The sequence below is a fragment of the Lepus europaeus genome, chromosome 11 (assembly GCF_033115175.1).
Source record: "Lepus europaeus isolate LE1 chromosome 11, mLepTim1.pri, whole genome shotgun sequence".
Classification (NCBI taxonomy): Eukaryota; Metazoa; Chordata; class Mammalia; order Lagomorpha; family Leporidae; genus Lepus; species Lepus europaeus.
Window position 1 is genome coordinate 2,791,211 of NC_084837.1, and position 24,318 is coordinate 2,815,528.

The following is a 24,318-nucleotide window of genomic DNA, read 5'->3' on the forward strand; positions in this document are numbered from 1 at the left end:
ACGCTAGGCCTGACTCTGAAGGTGGCCCCGTCCACCTGGGTGCACCAGTGCCTGGCCCAGGCGTAGGCTGGATGAGCACGTGGCCCCCCTCCTCTGGGGTCCATCTCTGGCTTTTTTGGCTGCGGCCATTCCAGGCAGTGGCCACTGGGTTCTGGTGCGCAGTCAGACCCTGACCGAGACCCTGAGGAGGCGTTGGTGGTGCTGGGGCTGCGACGGAGACGCCCGGGGACTGCCGTCCTGTGTGGCAGCAGGGACAGCACGGAGGTTCCTGGGTGGAACCTGGGCTCTTTGCCAAGGGGGCGGGCTCCGCGCAGGACACCTGCATGAAGCCAGCCGCCCTCCCCTTCCCGCGTCTCAGAGGAGAAAGGGCCATGCACGGGCCAGTGTGCACCTGCCACCCGCTCAGCCGCTCACCCCTGAGGGACGTGTGGGCGGTGCTTTTCCTGATGCAGGGTGCCCAGGCTGCCCATTCCCTGCTGGGAGGACAGCAGGGCTCTGCGAAGGGACGGCTCGGCCACTGGTGAGAACAGGGGCGTCCGTGGCCTCTCGGGGTGGGGCTGGCGTCCGATGCACGGAGCGGCCGCAGCACTGTGAGGTCTGCATTTCTCCTGCAGCAGCCGAGAGAAGGCTCCATCCTGCACGGCCAAGGAGGCCAACGTCACTTCCGTCCTGCGGGGCCCCGAGACCCTGGGGGTGACGGAAACCCCAGCTCTCTCTCTGGGGCAGGGCGTGGACGAAGTCCCCTCTGCGGGCTCACCGGTCACTTGCTGTTGGGAAGAGCGTTCCGCTAGGCCGTTCCCCACGCGTGCTCCGGGGTTGTGTGACCGCCGGAGAGCAGCCCCGAGCCCTCCCGCACGTCCCAGCCACAGGTCCCTGTTTCTCCATGGGGTTCATCGGGAGTGGGCGGAGCTGTCAGGCCCAGCGGTTGGACGTTGCTCTTCCCACAGAGATCGGTCATTTCCCCATCTTCTGACCCCCCGGCCCCACCTCCAGCCTCCCCCGCTGCTTCGGCCATGCAACCAGGAGAGAGCTGGGTTGGGCACTGGCGCTGGACCTGTAAAAGCCACTCAGGGGAACTTGGTTTGAAAGCGTCTGTCACTCAGCGGTCAGCACTTGGACTCCCTGTCCGGGCTGGGCAGGGGCGCCGGCCCCCTGGGGAGTCAGTCAGTGCGTCCCTTTGGCCCTGGGCTGGGGAGGAGGCGTGGGCACGGGCAGCAGGGCTGTGGCTGTCGGCTCCTGGGGTTCAGCACCAACCTGGACCTCCTGCCATTGCCTTTCCTGCCCTGCCCTCCCTGGCCAGGTCCGGTTCCTCTCTTGCAGGGCCGCCTTTGCAGTGGACCCTGTTGGGACACAGAAGCCCTGAGGGCGGCGCCTCCCAGCACAGCCGCCACTTTCTGGAGAGCTTGACGCTCGGCAGCAGCGACACCGCATGTTGGCAAACGTCCCTGCCCGTGTACGGCGTCGGGCGGGCTGCAGGGGCTGTGCTGGCTAGCAGGGGGCGGTGCCGCGGTGTAGCTGAGCAGGCGTCCAGGCCCCTGGCTGGGCAGGTGAGAGGCCAGCGCGGGGAAGCAGCACCCGCCCTGCCTTCCAGAGCCAGTGCCCTGTGTGCTCGCTGGTCTTGAGGTTCACGCATGCTTCAAGGCGGGGTCACAGCAGAGCACCTGCCCCTCGGTTGCTGTGTGTGCAGCCGGCTATCACTCAGTCCACCCCTGTGGGATGCGTCCTTTGTGAAATGGGTGCTGAGACCTGGGGACTTGTCGCTTGCTGTGTCAGCAGGGGCTTGGGCCCAGGGGATGCCAGTCTGGGACCAGAGCATCCAGTCCTTGCCCAGCCCTGGGGTGGCCCCCTGGGCACTGCCTCACCTGGGCACCCCGAGACGCCTGGGACCCGGAGTCTGCAGCCCACGGCTCCTGCACCTCCAGGCACACAGCTGCCCTGTGCAGGGCTCGCCTTGCTCTGTTCCCTGCGATTTGGCCTCTTTTATGCCTTTGTTCACTCTTGAAACAGCTGCGGGTTCTAAATGCCAGCTTTTGATTGACAGCCCTCAGTGACCATGCCGGCGACCCGTGGTCTCGCAGCTACTCCTCACACGCCCTGTGTGCAGGAGTTCCAGTTCCAGCCGCTCTTGGAGGCAGCCTCGTGTTTGTCCTCTCCACATTCCAGCTCAGCGGCATCCCGCTGCACGGGCCCTGTGCAGCCCGAGCTTCCATGTCCGACCCTCGTCCCCTGCCCTCCCAGCACTGAGACGCAGGGGACAGCCGGAGACAGCGGGGAGGGGCGGCGGGGTGCACACAGTCAGCCAGCTGCAGAAGCTCTCCTGGGCCGGAGATGTCAGAGGGCCGGGGGCAGGTGTTGTCTCTGCTTCCAGTTCCAGCTTCCTGCTGGTGGGCGTGTGCCGTGGAGGCCGTGGAGCTGGCTCAGGTGCTGGGGCCCCTGCCACCGACGTGGGAGATGCGGGAGGAGGCCTGGCTCCCGACTTCACCTGGCCCAGCCAGGGAGTGAACCAGTGGATGGAAGACCTCTCTCCTCAACCTTTCAAATAAAATGAAAATAAATGTTGATTAATTTTAAAAACTAATTGTTTTAAATAGAAAAGCAAACTTTAACCCCATGGCATCACATGTAGAGTTCCATTACCAGTCAATGGTGTGGAGTATTGACCCCAGTTTTCAGGTTTTTGTGGGTTAATCTGTGTAACCATTGTAAGATCCTGTGGCACTGGCACGGCTGTTCCAAGTCGAGCATCCTTTGTTCAAAGTGCTGGAGACCAGAGCCATCCTGGATTGTTACGGAGTTGGACATTTGTGTAGATTTTATCCACCTATTCCTCTGTGTCACAGGTCAGGGTCTCAGGCCCTGATTGGGGACACATAGGTGCACCTGTGTCACAGGTAAGGGTCTCCGTTCTCGGTTAGGGGCTCCTGGCTGCGTCTCCGTGTCACAGGTGCGGTTTTCTGAGGTCCTGGGTGGGGGCTCACCTGCATCTCTGTGCTGTGTCACAGGTGAGCATCTCTGGTTCCAAGGCATTAGGGGCAGCCCTGCCGTGTGGGTGAAGGTGGACGTGAGGCGTGGGAGGCAGGTGCAGCAGGTGCACCCCGTCCCGCAGCAGGGGTCTGGTGCAGCTCCTCTGGTCCACACTGCTTCTGTGGGAAGCAGCAGCTCCACCCCATGGGGACAAAGTGGGGGTGCCGAGCCTGCCCCTGTGCCCCGGGTCACCTGATGGGGCCCGGGTGAGGCCCAGCGCCATTGGCTCCTCTCTGCAGCCTGCGCCAGGCCCAAGAACTGACGCCCACCACCCCCGCCAGGGCCTCTCCCGAGCTCACAGCCCCTTCCCCAGGCAGAGCCGGCAGGCGCTGCTGAATTCCTGCGGCCACGTGTGGGAAGCCCGCGGCACAGGAAGAGGGCTTTGTGCCAGGGTCCCCACCGTCCTCCTGGGCTGCACGAGCGGCCCTCGGGCGGCCGGTGCATGGCATTTGCAGAATGTTGACCCTGAAGCTGCTGTGAAGGTCGTTGGGCCCCCGCCTGTCCTTGGCGCCTCCCGGCTGTGAGCGGTTGCATGTCCTCAGGACAGAGTCCTCTCCCTGGTGTCCGGCGGTGGGTAGAGCAGAGAGCTGGCTGCTGGGCGGAGCCAGGGCCCTGGGGCACCGGGAGGCTGAATTGGTCCCCCTTAGGTGGGATTTGGGTCTGGCAGCTCTGGCCCGTTCCCCAGGACCCCTACTCTTGTCTGTGTCCTTGCCTCGGGGTGCTTCCTCCCCCAGTGAGCCCCTCGTCCCTTTGGTGGCCCCTGATCGAGCCGTGGGACGTTTTCCCCATGAGTGGCACAGCCACGGCATTCCACGTTGGAGGTGAAGAGCAGCGCACCTTGGTCTCACTGGCTGCTTTCCTGAGCAGCTATAAGATGTCAGCACTTGGGACTCCCACCAGGCCTGCTGGAGCCCCTGGCCCACAGCACCACCGTGGGCAGACCAGCTCCTGCTTAAGGTCTAGCCTGTGGAGTCATCCCCCTGGGTGGCCAGGGGCACCCTGACGTGGACCCCTGATTTGCCTTTTGGTGCTCTGCCTTCTGAGCAGAGGTGAGACCCAGCACAGCAGTGGTGCAGCTTCCACAATTGTGACCTTGCCCGTGACCCTCAGCCAGGTGACCCCAGCACAGGTGTGGCCACGCCGTGACCCTCAGCCAGGTGACCCCAGCACAGGTGTGGCCACGCCGTGACCTCTCAGTGACCCCAGCCTGCACTCAGCCTGCTTCTGGGCTGTTCCAGGACCTCAGCTGTACACAGAAGCCCAGGGCCCAGCTTCACTGCGGCCATGGCTCCCAGGCCAAACAAGGCCCAGCATCGGCTCTCGTTAGGAGCTGTGACTGCTTAGGATCGTGGGCATTTAACGAGCTTGCTGAGTGGCAGGTGCCAGCAGGTGCTCCCCGTTCCCTGTAGGCCTGCAGAACCCAGGCTCTGAAGGTGGCAGAATTCTGCTGACCTGGGCTGCGGCGGGGGAGGGTTCACCTGTAAAGTGTCCGGACCCCCGTTCCCCTCTAGGGTCCTTGCTGGCCTTTTGTCCTGAGAAGGCCAGGGTCAGTGTCACCGCCATCGCCCCACCAGTGCCACGTCCGGCATAGACAGAAAGAGGCTGGAGCTCGCTCATACAGGAGCGACGCATGGTCCCGGGCTTGCTTACTCCCCGTGCAGCTGATCCCAGAGGGCACAGGCCGTTCCCCGCTGCTGCACAGCCCACAGTCCTGGGGTCCCTCTGGAGCTGCCCTCACCCCGTCTTCTGCCCTCACCCCGTCTTCTGTGTGTGATGAACGCCGGCAGCACGCGGTTTAGGGGATGCAGCTGCCGCACCTGAGGCCTCGCTCTGCCCGCGAGCCGTGTGCCGTGGACAAGTGGGCGTTCCTCTTTGAAGTGAGTGCCAGCAGCTGTGCCGCCCCCGGTGCCAGGCTTTGATGAGACCCTCTCTGCCGACAGCACCCCCTCGCCGCGTGTGCTCCGTGCACACAGAGCCCCAAGCAGAAGAAAAAGCCAGCCCGCTCCATGCCACGCGGCAGCAGCTGGCGTGGCCTGCGCTCAGCAGTGTTCAGCCACGGCAGGAAGAGAGAGTTGATTGTGCGCCTGCTTGTAGTCTGGTTTGGTTGCTCCACTAGTGATTTGAGAATGCCGCCTGCTGTCCGGCTGCTACACAGTGAGGGGCTGCCTGGGCTGGGCGTGGGTTCCAGGCTGCCCGGGGACTGGGCGCACCTTGCTCTCACACCCTGGGCCAGTGTCGTCTGCCTGCTCGACGCCCTGGCTCCCATAGCTCTTCATCCACCTCACTGCAGTTGGGCAGGTCCAGGTCCGCCAGCGACACGTGTTAACTGTTGGAGTTTTTAAATATCTACTTAAGGGGCCAAGAGACCGGAAGGAGACCGAGGCAGTGCTGGCTCACTGCTCCGAATGCCTGCCACGGCTGGGGCTGCACCGGCTGAGCTGGGAGCTGGGGTCTCAGTCCAGGTCTCCCGCGTGCGTGGCAGGGATCCAAGTGCCCAGGTGCGCGGTAGCAGGAAGCTGGTTTGGAAGCAGAGCCGGGACTCAAGCCCAGGGGCTCTGCTACGGGAGGCAGGTGTTTGGTGACAACTCAACAGCCCCACTGTTCAACTGTTAACAAGCAGACAGCTGGAGTGCCTAGGGCGACCCCACAGTCACCTTGCTTGGGTTCCAGTGGCTGCTCCTCCCTGTCACAGGTGGCGCTGGGCATGTGGAACTTCAGCTTGCTTCTCTGCAAAGTGGAGCCGTGACAGCGCTTGTCTCATGGGGCCGAGTGAGCTTGGGAAAGATGCGCCCGTGGCCGTGCTCGGCACAGGAGCTGCTCCGTGGTAGACGCCTCCTACAGATCTACAGATGTCTGGTGCTCACGCTAGGACCAGCCAGCACCTCCACTGTTCTCACAGCGTCGCCCGCCACAGCCAAGGCGACCTGGTCGGCTCCTGCACGGGGAACCTGTTCTTCCTGGGCCCGGGGTATCGTGCCGGAGACGTGTGCTCCTTCCATAAACCAGAGTTCTCAGCCGCTGCCTAGAAAGAGCCAGGGTGGGGGGCTCTGCTGAAGCTGGGGTGCACCGGAGGCCACCTCGCCTGGTGTCAGGCCCCTGTCAGCGCAGCGGGCACCCAGGGTCAGACCCGTGAGCGGCGTGGGGCCCAGCCTCTCCCCACTGGTGGATCTCTGAGGGTCGCCACGTGGTCTTCAGACCCCTCGAGGGCGAGCTAAGCTGTGTCCCCGGTGGCCATCCTGCCCCCTTCCCTCTTCCTTGGCAGGGCCAGCCCTAGAACGCTGCCCTGATCCATGGCCGCTGATGTCAACTTCAGCGTGGGAACCCTGTCTGGGACAGTGGGAGCCCCAACCAGTGCCCGCCGTGGGGCCACACTCCTGTAACCCGGGAGGTTACACTTTCTGCCGAATGGGAACCGGCCACTTCGGTGTCCACGCTCCGAATGCATAAACCAGAAACTCAAACCCAGGTGTGTCCCCCCCCAACCCCGAGCTGCGCAGCCTTGCTGTGTGGAGAGCCGGGTAGCCGACATCTTGGGCTCTGTGGGCCGTGCGGTCCCCGTCCCCAGCACTCAGCACCTCAGCCCGGCTGCTGGAACAGGAATGCCGCCCTGGCCACCCCTCAGACGTGCCTGGCCCTGTTCCGGGGCGCTCGGCTTCCAGGGACAGGTGACGGATGGGGTTCGGCCGAGGGCTGTGGTGCGAGGACCCCTGTGCTGGATGAGCGAGGGACAAGCCCCTCCCCGCACGCCCTTGCTCCCACGATGCTTGTAGGGTACGGCATTCAACCCCACAGCGACCTACAGAGTGGGGCTCCGACCCAGTGAGGGACCCGGCCCCACGGGGGCTGCCTGGGGTCTTAGTGCCAAGTCTGGCCTGCCCTGCCCTGAGGCTCGAGGTGTCCCCGTGCTGTCACAGGGCCCAGGGGCAGGGTTCTTACCCCAAGGACAGAGCTGGCTGCAGCGTCATAGAACGCCGGGGCCTCTGGAGGGTCCCCTGCCAGCACCTCCCTGTCCCTGCCGTGTGCCCAGGGTGGGGGTGGGGGTCCCAGATTCACAGGTTAACCTGGGGCAAGGTGGACAGTGACCCCAGGGCCGCAGAGTTGGACAGCTGGGTGGTGACTTCCCGAGCTGCGTTCCTGCCATGAGTTGGAGGAGAGGACGTTGGCCCTGGTCCTGCCACATGTGCTGGCCGTGCTGACGGCAAGGCCCTTGGCATCACAGCCCAGGAACGCCCTTGTAAATGTCCATTGATCACAGGGCCTGGGTTCAAATCCTGACCTGCCAGCAGCTGTCTCCCACCCCCGTGCCTGGGCTTCCTCCTATGTAAAGTGTGGATGATAATAGAATCCCTTTCACGTGCGTGCCTAGTGCAGACATGAGATAAGGAAGGTGCGATGCTCTTGGAACAGTTCCCGCCCCATAGTGGGTGCCGCGGCCGTGTGCTCTGTCCTATGGTTGTGGTTCTCTCCAGCTCTCAGTGTGGTGCTGGCTCGTAGCAGGAGCTCCGTAAGCATTCTTCAAGGCAGGCGGGTGCCACGTAGGAAATTGGGCCCAGACGGAGTTCTAGAACATTTCTGTCCTTTAGAGCTTCCCGCGGTGCTGCCAGTGTGCCTTATCCATGGGCAAGACACAGTAGGGGAGGACTGGCCACATGTGGCCACCAAGCACGTGGACATGCAGTGCCGTGGCTGGGGAACTGTGCCTTAATTGTGTTGGAGGTTAATTCATTGTAACTGAGATGGCCGCGTGTGTCCAAGGGCGCCCGTTGGTGAGGGCGGCTGCGGAGTGTTGGTCCTGGAACTCCAGGCCCGAGTGGCCGGTGGTGGAGCATGCACTGGAGGACAGTGCCCAGTGTGGGGCCGCTGGGGCAGGAGGTGCTCGCCCTTGGGCGTGCAGGTCTCCTGAGAAAATGCCACCGTGTGTGGAGAACGTCTCTGCTGCCAGCGAGCTCCCGCCCAGAGCCCCGTCTCCGCTGCCCCCAGCTGTGTGGTCCCAGGAAGGCCACCTGGCTTCTCCCATCGGCAGCCCGCTGTGGAGCCTAGAGGCCCAGGGCCTTGCCGGCAGCTGCAGGGCTGGGTACAGGGCCCACCCCACCACTCGGTCGTTGTCATGAATGCAGTTTGTAGGTTTTAAAACAAGAACCCCGGGAAGTTGGGTGTTCCAGCTTATCTCCTAGCCCTGTTTTAGTATTCTTTGGACATCACCAGGGCCGGCGCTGTGGTGTAGCAGGTGCTGGCATCCCACGAGGGTGATGGTTGGAGTCCCGGCTTCTCTTCTTCTGATCCAGCTCTCTGCTATGGCCTGGGAAAGCAGTGGAGGATGACCTGAGTCCTTGGGACCTGCACCCGTGTGGGAGACCCGAAGAATCTCCTGGATCCTGGCTTCAGATAGACAGCCCTGGCCTCTGCTACTGGAGTGAACTAGTGATAAAAGACCTCTCTCTCTCTCCCTCTCTCTGTAACTCTGCATTGCAAATAAATAAATCTTTAAAAGAAAGTTAAACATCTACAGCCCAATTATTTAGGCCCCTGCCCCCTACGTGGGAAACCTGGATGGGTTCTGGTTCCTGGCATCAGCCTGGATGAGCCTGAGTGTGTCAGCCGTTTGGGGAGTGGACCAACAGATGGAAGATCAGTCTCCCCCTCTCTCTCTCCCTCTCTCTCTCTCTCTCTCTGTCTCACACACAAATGAATAAATCTTTAAAAGAAAAAAAAAAAAACAACAACAACATCACAATCTCCTGACAGTTTTAAAATTCCAATTTCTGCCCCCCCCCCCCCCATACTCTAGAATCTTCTGAAGTGTGGACTCGCTGGGGTGAACGCAGCCCGGCCAAACCAATACAAAGTCCATCGCCTCTGGCCTAGAACAAGCAGAGAGCGTGGCTTAGGAGGGCGGCTGGGCCAGGCTGGGGGACACCCGTGGCGGCTTTTCCTGAGGCCCCGGTCAGCCCTGTGCCTGGGCAGCGAGCTCACTGCTGGCGACACCTTTCCTGCCTGCTCCCGTCTGCGCCTTGAGCCTCGTGGTCCCCACACAGGGGCCCGTCCTTCCTCCCGCTCGGCCCGGGGCTGCCGGCTCTGCAGGACCAGCTCAGCTCCGGCACCGCCTGGCTCAGGAAGCCTCTCAGAACCCCCCCCCCCCCATTTCCTGTTCCCATTCGCCCCATCCTGCCAGAGGTGGGGCCATTTGTACACGTTGTCTTTTTTTCTTTTTCTTTTTTTTTTTTGACAGGCAGAGTGGACAGTGAGAGAGAGAGACAGAGAGAAAGGTCTTCCTTTGCCGTTGGTTCACTCCCCAATGGCCGCTGAGGCTGGCGCGCTGCAGCCGGCGCAGCTCCTGCCGATGGCAGGAGCCAGGTGCTTCTCCTGGACTCCCATGGGGTGCAGGGCCCAAGCACTTGGGCCATCCTCCACTGCACTCCCGGGCCACAGCAGAGAGCTGGACTGGAAGAGGAGCATCCGGGACAGAATCAGAACCCGGTGTGCAGGCGCCGAAGGCGGAGGATTAGCCTATTGAGCAGCGGCGCCGGCCCACATTGTCTTTTTAAGCTTCTGTGTGATTTGGGGTGACTTAGCTACCATGGAATCCCCCCGACCCTCCTGTGCCAGGCAGGGACTTGTCAGCAGGTGCACCAGAGCTCAGGGTTTCTTAGCAGGTGCATCTGGCCGCCTGCACACCTTCCCGTGCTCGCAGAGGCTTCCCTGCTCACCTGCGGTCCACCCTCGCCCCCCAAGAGTTGTCTGCTGGGCGTGTCCTGGAATCAGATACAGACGCCCAGGGGCAGTGGAGTGAGAAGATGCGTTTGTTTTTCTCTGGGCTTTCTGAAGCGCCCCCACAGCCTTTCCGTGTCCAGCTTCTCCACATGGGCGTGGTCTTGTCGAAGCTCCTCCACCCGCAGACTCTGTGGGGCTCTGCCCGAGTGCCGCCTGTGGGTGTTGGCGTTCGGGCTGCCTGTTCGCTGGGTGATGTTGGTGTCGGAGTTGTGGGCGCGACACGTTCTGTGTGTGCGCTGGCTATCCGTGGGCGTTGGTTGTCTCCCGTTGGGGGTTCTTGTGCACAACACTGCTGTCAGGTCTTTCCACGCTCTCCTCGGGTGGACACCCAGGAAAGGAATTGCTGGGTGTGTGGCAAATTTGTGTCTAATTTTGAAGAAAACGCTCTCCCATCTCCCGGAGGGGCTGTAACCACCTTGCCGCCGCGTCCCTCCCCGTCCATGGGCATGCTGGGGGTCGTTGTGTATTTTTACCGTGGACGCCCCAGTGGGTGGGTAGTGGCAGCTGTCTGTGGTTTTATCTGCGCTTCCCTGAGGTTCGGGACGCCCAGCCGATTTCCAGAAGCTCACGGACACCCGCGCGTCCACGCGGTCAGCTTGCCTGTCCTCAGGAGGGAGCTGGTGCCGTCCGGCTGTTGAGTGAGCGCGAGGTTGGTGGCTGGTGTCCCGGTTGTCCCTGCTGGCTCTGCCATTGCTTGTGGGGTGGGAGCTTCACCTCCCCGACCCTGGCACCCCGGAAGTCGCCGTGTCCCCGGAAGTCGCTGTGTCCTTTCCTTCTTCACTCTGGCTGGGTGTGTCCGGGCTCTGTTGCTGGGTGATCCGGGGCGCATGTCTGTTTTCTGTCCCAAGTCTTTGTTTCTTTGTTTCTTCTGTATTTCCTTCAGTGTTTCCTACTTTCAATTCCGTCTGCCACGCTGTGTTTTGGATTATTTTCTTAGTGACTGCGTGTACAATATGTCTTTTCCTTGTATTTTTATCAGCAGTAGCCGTACATATTTGTGGGGCTCCGTGCGACGTTTCCATCCACGCCTTGTACCACGCACTGAACCAATCCTGATGGGTGTGAACGTGGGTCGTGTGTCCTCTCGCTGTGTGCTGTGAGCGCAGCGTCACTGTGCTGTGCAAGGAGTTAGCAGAACAGGAGAAATCCGCCCGTGCAGGCTGGGGCTTACCCCGTCTTCCTTAGCGTTCGCTGGAGTGTCGGGACGATGGTGCTTCCCTGCACCCCAGGAAATCCCTGTGGGGCTCTGTGCAGGGAGGGTGGGCCAGCAGTGAGTCCTCCTGGCGTCGTCTGGGAAGAGGTTTATTTTGCTTTCATTTTCAAGTGCCGGTTTTGCTAAATATAGACATCTCGGTTGGCAGTTTCCTCTCTGGTCCTTTGAGCGTGTCACGCCAGGCTTCCTGGCCTCTCGGAAAGTCAGCTGTCACCGTCCTTGTCACCGCGGGCCACCGGGGTGCCGTGCGGCTGTTATTTTTAACATTGTTGCTTTCAGTGTTTCCTGTTGGGCTTTGCTCACTACAGAACCATTTCTCTGGGTGTGGGTCTCTGTGTTTGCCCCATTCTTTTATTACTTAGAAAGACAGGGCAGACAGAGAGCCACCATCGGCTGGTTCACCCCCACGTGAGCCAGGCCAAAGCTGGGAGCTGGGGATCAACCCCGGTCTCCCACGTCGGGGACAGGGACCCCACACCCGGGCTCTCGGGTGCGTGTTGGCAGGGGGCCGCAATTGGGGTAGAGCTCAGACTGAAACCCAGGCACCCCAAGACGGATGAGGACACCCCAAAGCCTGCCCCACACCAGCCGGTCCTTGGGGATTTGTTGCGTTTCTTGGACCTGTAGGGTGATGTTTTTCACCACACTTTGGGTATTTGGGCCATTATTATTATTTTTTTTTTTTGGCAAAGATTTATTCACTTATCTGAAGGATAGAGCAACAAGTAGGAGAGAGAGTGAGAAGTCCTCCATCTCTGGTTCACTCCCTAAATGGCTGCAACAGCCAGGCCAAACCAGGCCAGGCCAGGCCAAGGCGCCGGGCCGGGAACTCTGTCCTGTTCTTCCGCGAGTGACGGGAGCCCAGGGACTTGGGCCGTCTTCTGCCGCTTCCCAGGTGCGTTGGCAGGAAGCCGGCTCAGAAGCGGAGCAGCCAGGACTTGAACTGGGCCTCCCAGCCGGGATGCTGGAGTCACCAGCGCGGCTCAGCCCTGTGCCACGGCTCTGGCCCTCAGACGCTGCCCTGCTGCCTCTCTGCCCTCAGGAGGCTCCTGTTACACGTGCCCTGGAGCGCTCGGCCGCCCTCAATGCCATACTTGGCTTTGTTCTTCACTGGGCGTTCTCTGTTGAGTCCTCACCGCGCTCATTTGATTCCCTAAGCGCGCAGCCCTCCGTTGGCCGCGCCCCCCGTAGAGGCTCACCCTGAGACTTCTGATGGCTGCTCGTCTCCCCTGCGTGATGAGGGCTGTGCTTCCCTCTCGCTTGTTGCTGTCTCTCTCGATTTTTTCTGTTAAACTGGACGTGTAAGGTGAAACTCTGGCAGCTGCGGACTGCGCTTCCTGCCCCCGCCGTACCGCGAAGGCTCACTGCCGTCTGCTTTGTTACTGTCTGGGCCACTTCTGTCTCCCTCGTGGCACGTGGCACTGGTGGTGCATGGTGCCTGTGTCTTGGCTCCGTTTTGTCTTTCTGGTCACCTCTGCCTCCCCAGTCTTGACTTCCTAAGCCTGTGTTTAGTTTAAGCCTCCGTTCCCGAGGTCGCCGCTGGGCCTCACGCCGTCCAGCCTGAGTTTGTGTGCGACAGTTCCAGCGCCGAGACGGTGGGCGGGGAGCGGGGAGCTGTGCGTGGCCCCCGCTTTCCCCTCCCTCTGGGCGCCTGTGTCTGCTCTGCCCATGGCCAGCAGGAGCGGGTGGGCGGCAGGGACCTGCTCCCCCCAGCCTGCTCAGGCACCTCAGACAAGGAGTTGAAGTCACCCGCAGACTGTTCTGTGGGATCCAGAAACAGACTTGCCGGCCCGTCTCCATGTTCTTGGCAGGTGCGCTCCGTCAGGTGTTCTCATGCCTGGGTTTGCCTTTGCAGACGCGGGAACGACGTGGTTTCCCAGACTGCACTGGTCGGGGGCTGGCAGCGCAGGGGCAGCTACAGCAGGTGCAGCCGGCCCAGGGCAGCCCAGCGCCTCTTCCTGAACATGAAGCCGCAGGGGCACGGCCGTGCCCACGGGTCTGTCTCTCCGCCACAGCAGCCGAGCTGAGCAGTTGCTACAAGAGCTTTATTCTGGTCCTTGACAGAAAACCTGGGCCAAATGCTGATCAGGAACCCTGCCCCCCCCCATTAAAAAAAAAAAAAAGATGCATTAATTTTAAAGGCAGAGTGCTAGAGACAGACACAGAGAGCAGCTCGAGGTTCCATCCACTCCCCAAATGGCCCCAACAGCCAGGTATGGGGGAGGCTGAAGCCAGGAGCCTGGAACGCCACACCTCCCATGTGCTGGCTCGCAGGGGCCCAAGCTCGTGGGCCGTCCCCTGCTGCCCTCCCAGGTGAGTCAGCAGGGAGCTGGATTGGAAGCAGAGCAGCCAGGACTAGAGTTGACTCTGATATGCGATGCCAGCCGTGACCTAGCCTGCTGCACCGTGACGCTGGCCCCGGGCCCTTGGCTTCGCCTCAGTGGGCAGGGAGCCGTCTCTTGCCTGCCATCAGCGTGTGCCCCAGGATCTGGGGCCTGCTGCTCCTGTGCAGCCTGCAGCTGTGGTTTCCCCCGGGTACCCGGGGGCAGCTTGGGGGCCCCAGCCCTGCCCAGTGCCCCCGCGAGGGGCTGGAGATGCAGGCGGCTGCCCGTTTCGGTGTCCAGCTCTCTCAGCCTTCACCTGGGCGCCAGGTCATGCCAGGTGAGACGCCTCTCAGGGTCTTCCGGCTCTTGCACAGGTGCCCAGGCCCACCTCGTGAATTACGTCCGGTCCAGGTGGGATGGGGGCGGGGCAGCACTGTTCCGCAGAAGCCCCCAGGTGAGGCCACTCAAGCCAGAACGAGAAGGTGGGGCTCCCATGCGCCTCTGCTTCTGCAGCAGCCATGCCCTGGCTGGCTGCTTTTGCTGGTGAGAGAGGGCTCCTGTGATCAGGCCCCCACGTGCTCCCGCCAAGGGCCCTCGGGACATAGGAATGGAGTCTCCCTGTGAGGCTGAGCCCTGGCTGCAGGCTGCCTGGCCGTGACGTGGACACACACAGAGGTGAGCCCCCAGTGCAGCCCGCGTGACCCAGGTGGAGAGGGCGTCTGAGCCGGACGTGCGGGGAGTGCTTTCAGCTCGTGTCTCACAGCCCTGCACGCTCTGGGCGCGGTGGCCCCTGGAGGAGAGGGAGCAGAGCAGGGGCTCCGAGGAGGGGGTTCCCTGGCCAGCGGCACGGGCACCAGCAGCCAGGAGCTCGTGGAAGCGCCAGCTCGCAGGTGGAGGGACTCCGCCCCCCTCCCCACCGAGGTCTGAGGCCCATGGGGTGATTAAGCTGCAGGTGGGGGCTGCGGAGCCTGGCTCTGGAAGGCAGCGAGCCAGTGCCGGCATGCAGGGTGCTCAGTGGCGTCAGAGACCCTGGGAGCCCTAATAAAGCCCCGGCCCCCGGGCTGCATCCTGGCTTGGGAATCTGTTTTTACCAAACGCTCCAGGAAATGGTGAGATGCAAGCCGGCTCCTGTTGGGACCAAGGCGGCAGGAGCCCGGTGAACGCCGCATCCTGCTCTGCCGGCTCCATTTCCACGCGGCCCAGGGTGCGACCGGCCCGACGTGTGGCTTCCTCCCTGCAGCTGCACCCCCCTCGGGGCGGGGTTGCCCACCAGTGGGCTTTACGGGCGCATGCACACGGGTTGGTCCATCTTCCCAGAACCCCGGCTCCCAGGAGCTGCAACGGCAGCTGCTGGTCTAACCGAGCCACATGGCATCTGTTCAGAATGCTTGTGGAGGTGAGCTGTGGATTGGACAGCATCCCCGAGGCCACAGGTCATGGACACAGGGGCCCTGCCCCTCCCTGCCACCCCGTGGGTTGCTCTGCCAGGAGCGGGGCTGAGCCGGAACACGCGGCAGGCACAGGTGCTGTCTGGAAGGCTCATTACTGTGCGTTTTGCCCCCGGCTGTCTCCATCTGGGCTGCCCTCATCCATCACCATGAACACACACACCTGCCTGAGACTTCGCCTGGGCCCCCCTGCTGCAGGGATGGGGGCGCGCGTGCGTCCCCACGCCTCATGGCAAGGAGGAGAGTCGGCTTCCTTGGCCCTTCTCCCCCAGCGGCCGTGGTCAGCTGGCGGCCAGCGTCCCCTGGCACCCTGCCCAGGGCTGTGCCTCCTGCAGCTCTGCACCCAGCTGCCTCTGGGGCTGACGAGTGTCGAGCAGCCTGCCGTAACCCCCTCCTGTGTGTGTGTGTGCGCGTGTGTGTTGGGTGATGTTGCACAGACCGTGTGCCTGTCACCTGAGCAGCCCTGAAGATATCCCAGGGCCAGGCTGCTCCCCAGACCACTGGGGGGGGGGGTCTGCCTGCGTCCACCTGCACGGGGGGCGGGGGGGTCAGGCGGCTGAACTTACGCTTCCCAAGTGCGTCCAGTGTGCAGGTGGAGCTGAGAGCCTCTGGGCAAACGCCATTCCCTTAAACGTGTGGGGTGGAAAAGGAGGCTGGGAGGAGGGAGCTGGCACACAGGCACGTGGGTAGCACGGGTGCCCGCAGGGGTGCATGGGACTTAGGGTCTGTACTTAGACCCTGGGAGAACGGCCGGATCCCTGCTGCTCTCCCCCTGCCCTCCGTGGCAGGGTGCAGCCAGCCCGGTGTCTCCTGTGGGGAGCTGCCCCTAGGATGCTGCTCGCCTAATTCCCTGCTCTCGGCCTCTTCTCCTCCAGCGGCGACAGCCTGGCCACTTTCTCTGCTGCATTCACTCCTCCCTGCACCTGCCATGACCCTGACTGTGCTGTTGCCCACGGGTAGACAAGGCTGCAGCGGGGGTCACAGCTGACCCCTCCCCCAGTGTGCACTGGCTCTGCGGTTCACCCTGGCGCCTGCTCTGTGAGGTGGCACCCTTGCCCCATTTCCCAGAGGGGGACGCTCAAGCACAGAGTGAGGTGGCCGTGGTCACCTGAGAGGGCTCTGAGCTAAGAGAACCCGGGAGAAAGAGGTTAAGTGACTTGGACAAGGTCACAGAGATGATTGAGGGTTCACGTCACTTCCTCCCGAGCCTGGGATCTGAATTCTGGTCCCACACAGCACCAGGTCGCCTGAGTCGCTCACAGTGACAGGTGCTCCTTCTAATCTGGCCTCAACCGTCTTCCAGCCACTTCTGCTCTGGCACTGAATCACACCATGGACTTCCGCCCTTCCTGCCCGTCAGGGGCTCACCCGTGGCCAGGGCTCATCCGTGTGCCCTGGCCCCGGCACACACAGGAGGGGCAGGTGCAGACATCTCCCCGGGGCTCCCTGTGGTGGCTGATCCCTCACGACCCCCCCATCACCCGTTACTGAGTGTGTCCTTGACTCTGTGTGTCCCTCCCCCCAGGTGCCGTCCTGGGTCTGTGTCTACCTCTCCCAGGTGCCATCCTGGGTCTGTGTCTACCTCCCCCAGGTGCCGTCCTGGGTCTGTCTACCTCCCCCAGGTGCCATCCTGGGTCTGCGTGTACCTCCCCCAGGTGCCGTCCTGGGTCTGTGTGTCCCTCCCCCAGGCGCCGACCTGGGTCTGCGTGTCCCTCCTCCAGGTGCCGACCTGGGTCTGCGTGTCCCTCCCCCAGGCGCCGTCCTGGGTCTGCGTGTCCCTCCGCCCAGGTGCCGTCCTGGGTCTGTGTGTCCCTCCGCCCAGGTGCCGTCCTGGGTCTGTGTGTCCCTCTCCCCAGGTGCCGTCCTGGGTCTGTGTGTCCCTCCGCCCAGGTGCCGTCCTGGGTCTGTGTGTCCCTCCCCCAGGTGCCATCCTGGGTCTGTGTGTCCCTCCCCCAGGTGCCGTCCTGGGTCTGTGTGTCCCACCCAGGTGCCGTCCTGGGTCTGTGTGTCTCTCTGCCCAGGTGCCGTCCTGGGTCTGTGTGTCTCTCTGCCCAGGTGCCGTCCTGGGTCTGTGTGTCTCTCTGCCCAGGTGCCGTCCTGGGTCTGTGTGTCCCTCCCCCAGGTGCCGTCCTGGGTCTGTGTGTCCCTCCCCCAGGCGCCGTCCTGGGTCTGTGTGTCCCCCCCCAGGTGCCATCCTGGTCTGTCTACCTCCCCCCAGGTGTCGTCCTTGGGTCTGTGTGTCCCCCCCCAGGCGCCGTCCTGGTCTGTGTGTCCCCCCCAGGCGCCGTCCTGGGTCTGTGGGTCCCTCCCCCAGGTGCCATCCTGGGTCTGTGTGTCCCCCCCAGGTGCCATCCTGGGTCTGCGTGTCCCTCCTCCAGGTGCCGACCTGGGTCTGTGTGTCCCTCCCCCAGGTGCCATCCTGGGTCTGTGTGTCACTCTCCCCAGGCGCCGTCCTGGGTCTGTGTGTCCCTCCCCCAGGCGCCGTCCTGGGTCTGTGTGTCCCTCCCCCAGGTGCCATCCTGGTCTGTCTACCTCCCCGCAGGTGTCGTCCTTGGGTCTGTGTCTCCCTGCCAGGTGTCTCCCTTGGGCTTGTGTCCCTTCCTGCCAGTGTCCTCTCGAGTCCAGGTGTGGGCTCTTCCCCGTTTTCCCATCCTTCGTTGCCAGGCATGCTGGATGCTCAGTAAACTTTGTTAAGCAAATGTGGGGAGGATCACCAAAGCGTGTGTGGGCTCCCGGCAGGGCCGTGTACCTAGAACACCTGCTGTCGGTTACTGACAAACTCCAGGAAGCCTATGTTGGAATATTCCAGAGGGAAGCCAAGAGCTGATTAGCCAGTTGAGCCACGCTAGTTGTACCCACTTCGCCTACGGTTTCTGAAGTTTGAGTTTATTTTCTTTGGGCGAGCTTTGCTACCACCCTGGAGCAGAGCCCTCGCCCCTGTGTGCTCTGGGCAGGGACTGCACAGGGCGTGTGTGCAGGTCGAGCGTCTGCGCCGAGCGCTGCGGACCTGCATGGGGAAGGGGTGCTCCCGGGCCCAGGCCATGGTCGCCAGACCCTTCTAGGGTGCAGCCGGGTGCGAGGGGCGTCAACGCTGCCCGCCTGGGTGGGGTCTTGGGGCTTCAGGAGGGGGGGCGGGGAGGAGCCGGCTTTGAAATGTGCTCTCGCCCCCAGGTGAGCGTGCTGACCACCCTGGAGCGCAGGTTCAACCTGCAGAGCGCCGACGTGGGCGTGATCGCCAGCAGCTTCGAGATCGGCAACCTGGCGCTCATCCTGTTCGTGAGCTACTTCGGCGCGCGGGGGCACCGGCCGCGCCTCATCGGCTGCGGGGGCATCGTCATGGCGCTGGGCGCGCTGCTGTCCGCGCTGCCCGAGTTCCTCACGCACCAGTACAAGTACGAGGCGGGCGAGATCCGCCGCGGCGCCGACAGCCGCGACACGTGCACCGCCAACGGCTCGGGCGAGCGCGGGCCGGACCCCGACCTGGTGTGCCGCACGCGCTCGGCCACCAACATGATGTACCTGCTGCTCATCGGCGCGCAGGTGCTGCTGGGCATCGGTGCTACCCCCGTGCAGCCCCTGGGGGTCTCCTACATCGACGACCACGTGCGCAGGAAGGACTCCTCGCTCTACATAGGTAGGCCTGCGGCCGCGGGGGCGTGCGCCACGGGGGCGTGCACGCGGAGGGCGGCGCACCTGGGTGGGTCCTGAGCGGAGCGCGCCTGGCTGGGGCTGTGTGGAGCTCTCCGGGTGGTTCTTGTGGGCAGCTGACGCTGCTCTCCACCGAGCACGGAAAGACCTGGGGCAGGGCGAGGTCCGCTCCGGGTGGCTGTGTGCCTGGGCTGTCTGGCGTTAGCTGTGGGCCCTGTGTCGGACAGCCCGGCTTGTCAGGGTCAGAACCACGCTGGTCGCTGTTATTCCATGGCTGCGAAGGGGAGCCCTCTGCACTGGCAGCGTCTGCTGTGTCTGGCAGGTGGCGAGCTCGGTGGAGTTTCCTGTCTGCGATGGCGCTGGGTGTTTAGGAAGCAGTAACGTGGGTGTGTGCACACACACACTTAGAAGTCGATGCTGTGTTGTCCTTGTTTCCATGCTGGCAGGATGGAAGCGTGCGTGGGTCTGGGGTTGAAGCTTGCAGGAGGCCAGTTGCTGAGCCGTGAGCGACCCCTGGGCCAGCTGGGCCAGTGTGTGGGCACTGCTGGGGGTCAGTTTCGGGGCAGGGACTGCCATGCCTCTCACCCTCACCCCTCATTTGCCAAGAATGCTTGCTCCGCAGGTGCTGGCGTGTGGTGGTGTCCCCAGTCCCCGCGGCTGAGCCTTGAGAGGTGCCCTCCCCGTGGGGCAGCTCTGTGCCCCGTGCTTCTGTGTCCAGTGCAGGTTTGAGTGAGGGTGGAACTTGCCCTTCTCATCTGCCGTGCTCTCCGGGTTGGCGGGTCTGGAGCAGGCACGCGGGAGCCCCGTTCTTGTCTCTGTCCCAGCTGTGGACTGGGCGTCGTCACTGGCCAGACAGGGTGCAGGTGGACGCTGCTGTCGGTGAATAGGCCCGTGGCTGGAAAGGGGCACAGTGCCTGCCTGCCCATCGCTGGCCTGGGGAATGCAAGCAGATGAGACGTTGGCTCAGGCCCACACGGCCCGACTGTCCCCAGGAGAGACCTCCGGTGTCTGTCTGCCTTTGGCATGAGGGAGGGGTCCTTGGGGATGATTTACCCCTGGCTGCTGTGACAGCGTCAGAGGAAGTCACTCCAGGCAAGTCCCTCACAGACCAGGGCATCCAGCCGCCCTGCTGGCCTCTGACTGGACACTGTCACCCCCAAGGGTTGCTGTCTGGTAGCAGGTGGAGGGGGCAGTGCGAGGAAGGAACAGGGAAGCAGGAGGCTGAGTTCTTGTCTTGGGTGAGGGGTCACGGACAAGAGCCTGGCCCCAGCGACCCCTTGGGAGGAGGAACCTTCGGCGTTCCCCTCCTGAACCAGGGCTACAGCCCTGACCCAGTGTCACTTTGCTGTGGGAAATGGTGAAGGGGCCAATAGGAATGCAAGGCCCCTCCCCCTGCGGAGGAGGGGGCGTGAAAGGGTCAACGCTGGGCTCCAGGTGTGGGTCTTGCCCTGGTCAGCTCCCATGGGGCTGGTCCCGCGGGAGACCTGTGGCCCGCCAGCGGGCTGGTGCCTGAGGCAGGAGGCGGCAGGGGTGCGCATGCCCTGGTGTGATGCTCACTTGGCCCACACACGCCTGTCCTGTGGCGTCGGGAGGGGCGGTGGACAGACACTGCCCTGGCTGCTGCCCAGCAGGTCTCAGATGAACTCTGCACCTGCAGTGGCCACGGAGACCCCGCCGCCCCGGGCCGCGCGGTGCGTCCTGTCCGAGTTGAGCACCTGCTCTCCACCACGGTGCTCATTTGCCTTGGCCTGTTGTGGCCGAGCTGCCGCCGAACTTGCGGATCCCCAGGTGGCCCTTCAGGAGGGGCTTCCCAGCCAGCACCTCCTGTAGCCGGCCCCTTCCGGCGGGAACTTGGCTCTGCTGGCAGCTTCTCGCTACGGCATCACCAAGAAGTCGGCCTGTGCTTGTGGTGGGATAACCACTGTGGGTGGTACATGGAGTTCTTGGAGGCTGGCGGACTGGGCGGGCGGGGGACAGCGTCCGGCCCTCCCTGGGGTATCTTGTCCCACCTCCAGCCCCGCAGTGTGGCCTGCAGACAGCCCATTCCTCAGCGGACGTCTTTTCTCCATGCTCACAGCAGAGCAGGTTGTTCTCCTCGGGGGGCCGTGTGAGTGGGATGATGGACAGAGGCACCCACTGTGTCCCGTGCTCGGGTGCCCCATCCGTGGGTCATCGCACCTCTGCCGCTGTTTTGAGAAGGTGCAAGGTGAAGCGAGGTGGGAAAGTGTCTTAAGTTTATTCCTAGCTAGAGTTCCGCAGTCTCTGTGGACAGTTCCCGGAATGAAGGGAAAGAACAGCTGGGATGAGGAGCCACTCTGCTGTGTGGTGCAGGTGGCCCTCACTGTCCTGCACTGGGGGCACTGGGGGGCTTTTCTTCAGCCATACCTGGCCTGGTGATAGTTGGCGTCTCCGTCCCCAGTCTCTTCAAGCCTCCTCCATGGCACTGCTGCAGTCGTGACTCCCCTTGTGCTGTGGACCGCACCGCTCGGTGCTGGCAGCTGCCGGGGTTTCGCACTTCCCTGGGACTCGGGGAGGTGGCTCAGCTGGCGGGGCTGAGCCTGGGGTCTCGGGGATGCATGCCAGGCAGGTGTGGGGTCGGCTCACAGGGCTGGGATGGGGAGAGGCACGGGGCCAGGCAGCAGGTACACCCCAGGGGATTCCACGGGACAGCCTGGGACCTGTAGGGAATAAAATTCATGGGGGTGGGAGCAGCAGACAGCAGCGCACCTCACACCAAGACCCAGTGTCAGAGGCAGAGTTGGGGGAGAGGGGATGTGGTGGCTGTAGCTGCCAGGTGAGCTCAGGGTCTGGGAGGAGGTCCGGCGCCTGCCTCAGGTGCTTGGAGCAGCGGTGGGCGTGGCCCTGAGCTCAGGTGTGTGGGGCCCCGGCCAACTGCTGCTCCCCTCCCTCCAGTGGGCTGGACCCCCACCCTCCGGGAGCCATCAAGAAGTTTGCCTTACACCCTCCATGCATCTGCCTGTGCCCTGGGGCCAGTTCTGGTCCTAGACCCCCAGGAAAAACTTGGAGCACCTCCAGGCCTCGTGGCTCCCTTAGGTGGGCACAGTTCGGCCCTCACCAGACACAGGATGTACCAGGTCCCTTCCATACCGGACTCGGTATATGAAGCTGTGTTGCCATTTGCCCCCCGAGGTACTTGAGAATGTAAATTGATTTTTTTTTTTCCTTTTAGCTTTGTAATGTGAAAGGATTCTGGGGTCACAAACTGTCACACAGTGGGGGAAGTCCACCTGCCCGGGTTGTGCTGCACAGAACTGTGGTGCGATCCGTGGCTTGTGGAGAGGTGGCCAGGTTCGGGGTCACTGGCGCAGGAGCCCGTGTCTCAGCTCTGTGTATTTTTATGGCGTGGGTGATGTCTTTAAGCCTGCAGACCGGGGTCAGGATGAAACCACACAGTGCTGGTGTGTACACATGGCAGCACCTGCACAGCACAGGGAGCCTCAGTCGCGGAGGCAGGCAGGTTCTCCCGAGCCCGGCTGTTCTCAGAGGATGGACCTGGCCGCGAGGCCTGGGGTGGGGGCAGGGGGCTTTGAGGAAGGCCTTCCGCAGGAGCCTCTGCCTTCCTGGAGGGCAGGGGCTCTGGGATTGCCAGGTACGCAGGGCCATCACTCCACGTGGTGCGGTACAGAAACCGGCCACGGCTGTGCCGGCGGCACTTCTCCGGAGCGTTGCTCCCCCTGAAACCCAGAGCAGCCTTTGTACCGCAGTGCAGGGCACAGAGAGAACCACTCTCGGGGCCGTCTGTCGGGCATCAGCATAGCCAGAGGTCGCGAGCATCCCAGGAAGCAGATACGGGTTGTCCTTCAGAGCCCAGGGAGCATCTGAGAGTGGACCACCGGCGCCGTGACTGTGGCTCGCCTGGGAAAATGACCCCGGGGCTGTGCCTCCTGGGAGCGGGCAGGGTCCTTGGGCTGCAACCTCATTGATGCCGAAGTCCCCCGCCCACTTCCGGTCCTAACAGGGTTGATGCTGTGGGAGCGGTCAGTTTGTTTTGGCCCGGTCCCAGCTGCTCTGTCCCTCTCGGTGTGTGCTCAGTGATGCGCTGGGAGACGCCTGGGCTCTTATCTGGCGCTGCCACATGGTGGCCCGGCCGGTGTTCTCCGTTCTTCTGCAGCTGCTCGTGGTTCACGCTGCCACTCTGCTCGCTGCCTGGGTGACCTTGGACGAGATGGAGTGTGAGCCCTGGTGTCTGGGTGTCTTGATTTGAAACCCGGGCCCTCCGGGGACCTGCCTCCAAGAGTCCACACGGGTTCCCAGGTGCCCCCAGGGACCTGCCTCCAAGAGTCCACACGGGTTCCCAGGTGCCCCCAGGGACCTGCCTCCAAGAGTCCACACGGGTTCCCAGGTGCCCCCAGGGACCTGCCTCCAAGAGTCCACACGGGTTCCCAGGTGCCCCCAGGGACCTGCCTCCAAGAGTCCACACGGGTTCCCAGGTGCCCCCAGGGACCTGCCTCCAAGAGTCCACACGGGTTCCCAGGTGCCCCCAGGGACCTGCCTCCAAGAGTCCACACGGGTTCCCAGGTGCCCCCAGGGACCTGCCTCCAAGAGTCCACACGGGTTCCCAGGTGCCCCCAGGGACCTGCCTCCAAGAGTCCACACGGGTTCCCAGGTGCCCCCAGGGACCTGCCTCCAAGAGTCCACACGGGTTCCCAGGTGCCCCCAGGGACCTGCCTCCAAGAGTCCACACGGGTTCCCAGGTGCCCCCAGGGACCTGCCTCCAAGAGTCCACACGGGTTCCCAGGTGCCCCCAGGGACCTGCCTCCAAGAGTCCACACGGGTTCCCAGGTGCCCCCAGGGACCTGCCTCCAAGAGTCCACACGGGTTCCCAGGTGCCCCCAGGGACCTGCCTCCAAGAGTCCACACGGGTTCCCAGGTGCCCCCAGGGACCTGCCTCCAAGAGTCCACACGGGTTCCCAGGTGCCCCCAGGGACCTGCCTCCAAGAGTCCACACGGGTTCCCAGGTGCCCCCAGGGACCTGCCTCCAAGAGTCCACACGGGTTCCCAGGTGCCCCCAGGGACCTGCCTCCAAGAGTCCACACGGGTTCCCAGGTGCCCCCAGGGACCTGCCTCCAAGGGTCCACACGGGTTCCCAGGTGCCCCCAGGGACCTGCCTCCAAGGGTCCACACGGGTTAGCGTCTCCATTTCCAGGAGCAGAAAGGGGCCCAGGCAAGTGATTGGCGTGAGCGTGGGGGCGGGTTTGTGCCCTTGCAGCCTTGGCGCCCAGCAGCCCCTTGGGTCCTGCACTAACCCAGCACCTCTGCTTTTCCTGCAGACCCCTGTGTGGTTCACCCAAGGCACAGGAGGCGCCAGCACAGCCCGGGCAGCAGCGTGCCGATTTGCACCAATTTGCAGGTGCCTGGGGTATGGCTGCCGCCCTGGTGTGATCCATCAGCCTTCCTGGTTCTAACCTGTCCTCTTCACTTGGGAGCATATTGGCTCGATTCTTAGAAAAGGAAGTGTTCTATTTTAGAAAGCATTGGCAAAACCAAGACCGCACATCTGGAAGTGAGTGCCCTGGACGGTGACCGCGGTGTCTAGTTCCGTTTCGTTCCGGTGGTTCTTCTTTGCCTGTGTATTTACTCAGGGCCACACTTGCTACGTCTCAGCTGGAGCGGTACAAACGTTTGTCTCTAACGGAAACCATGCACGCTCCCTTGTCGCCGTGGGGATCCCGGGTCCCCCTCAGACCCCGACGTCCACGCGTGCTCAGCTCCCTTCTGAGGAAGGGGTGAAGTCTGCATACGCTGGCTTCTTCCAGAAGATAAGCGAGTGTGGCACAAGGGGGTGCCGGGTGTCGGGCACCCTTGCTTTGCAGACCCTCCTGCCTCTGTATTCCGCGGGCCGTGGGCCTGGGGGCCGGCCGCCTGCAGC

The 24,318-nt window shown here is 63.2% G+C and overlaps 1 protein-coding gene across 2 annotated transcripts in view; it reads left to right on the forward strand.

The window, feature by feature from the left end:
* The window catches only part of SLCO3A1 (solute carrier organic anion transporter family member 3A1), a 158,824-nt gene that overhangs the window by 21,361 nt on the left and 113,145 nt on the right, over positions 1-24,318 (forward strand). For both annotated transcript variants that reach the window (XM_062204536.1, XM_062204535.1), the window contains exon 2: positions 17,952-18,414. In XM_062204536.1, coding sequence (XP_062060520.1) covers positions 17,952-18,414 — 463 coding nt within the window. The remainder of the gene's footprint in view (positions 1-17,951; positions 18,415-24,318) is intronic.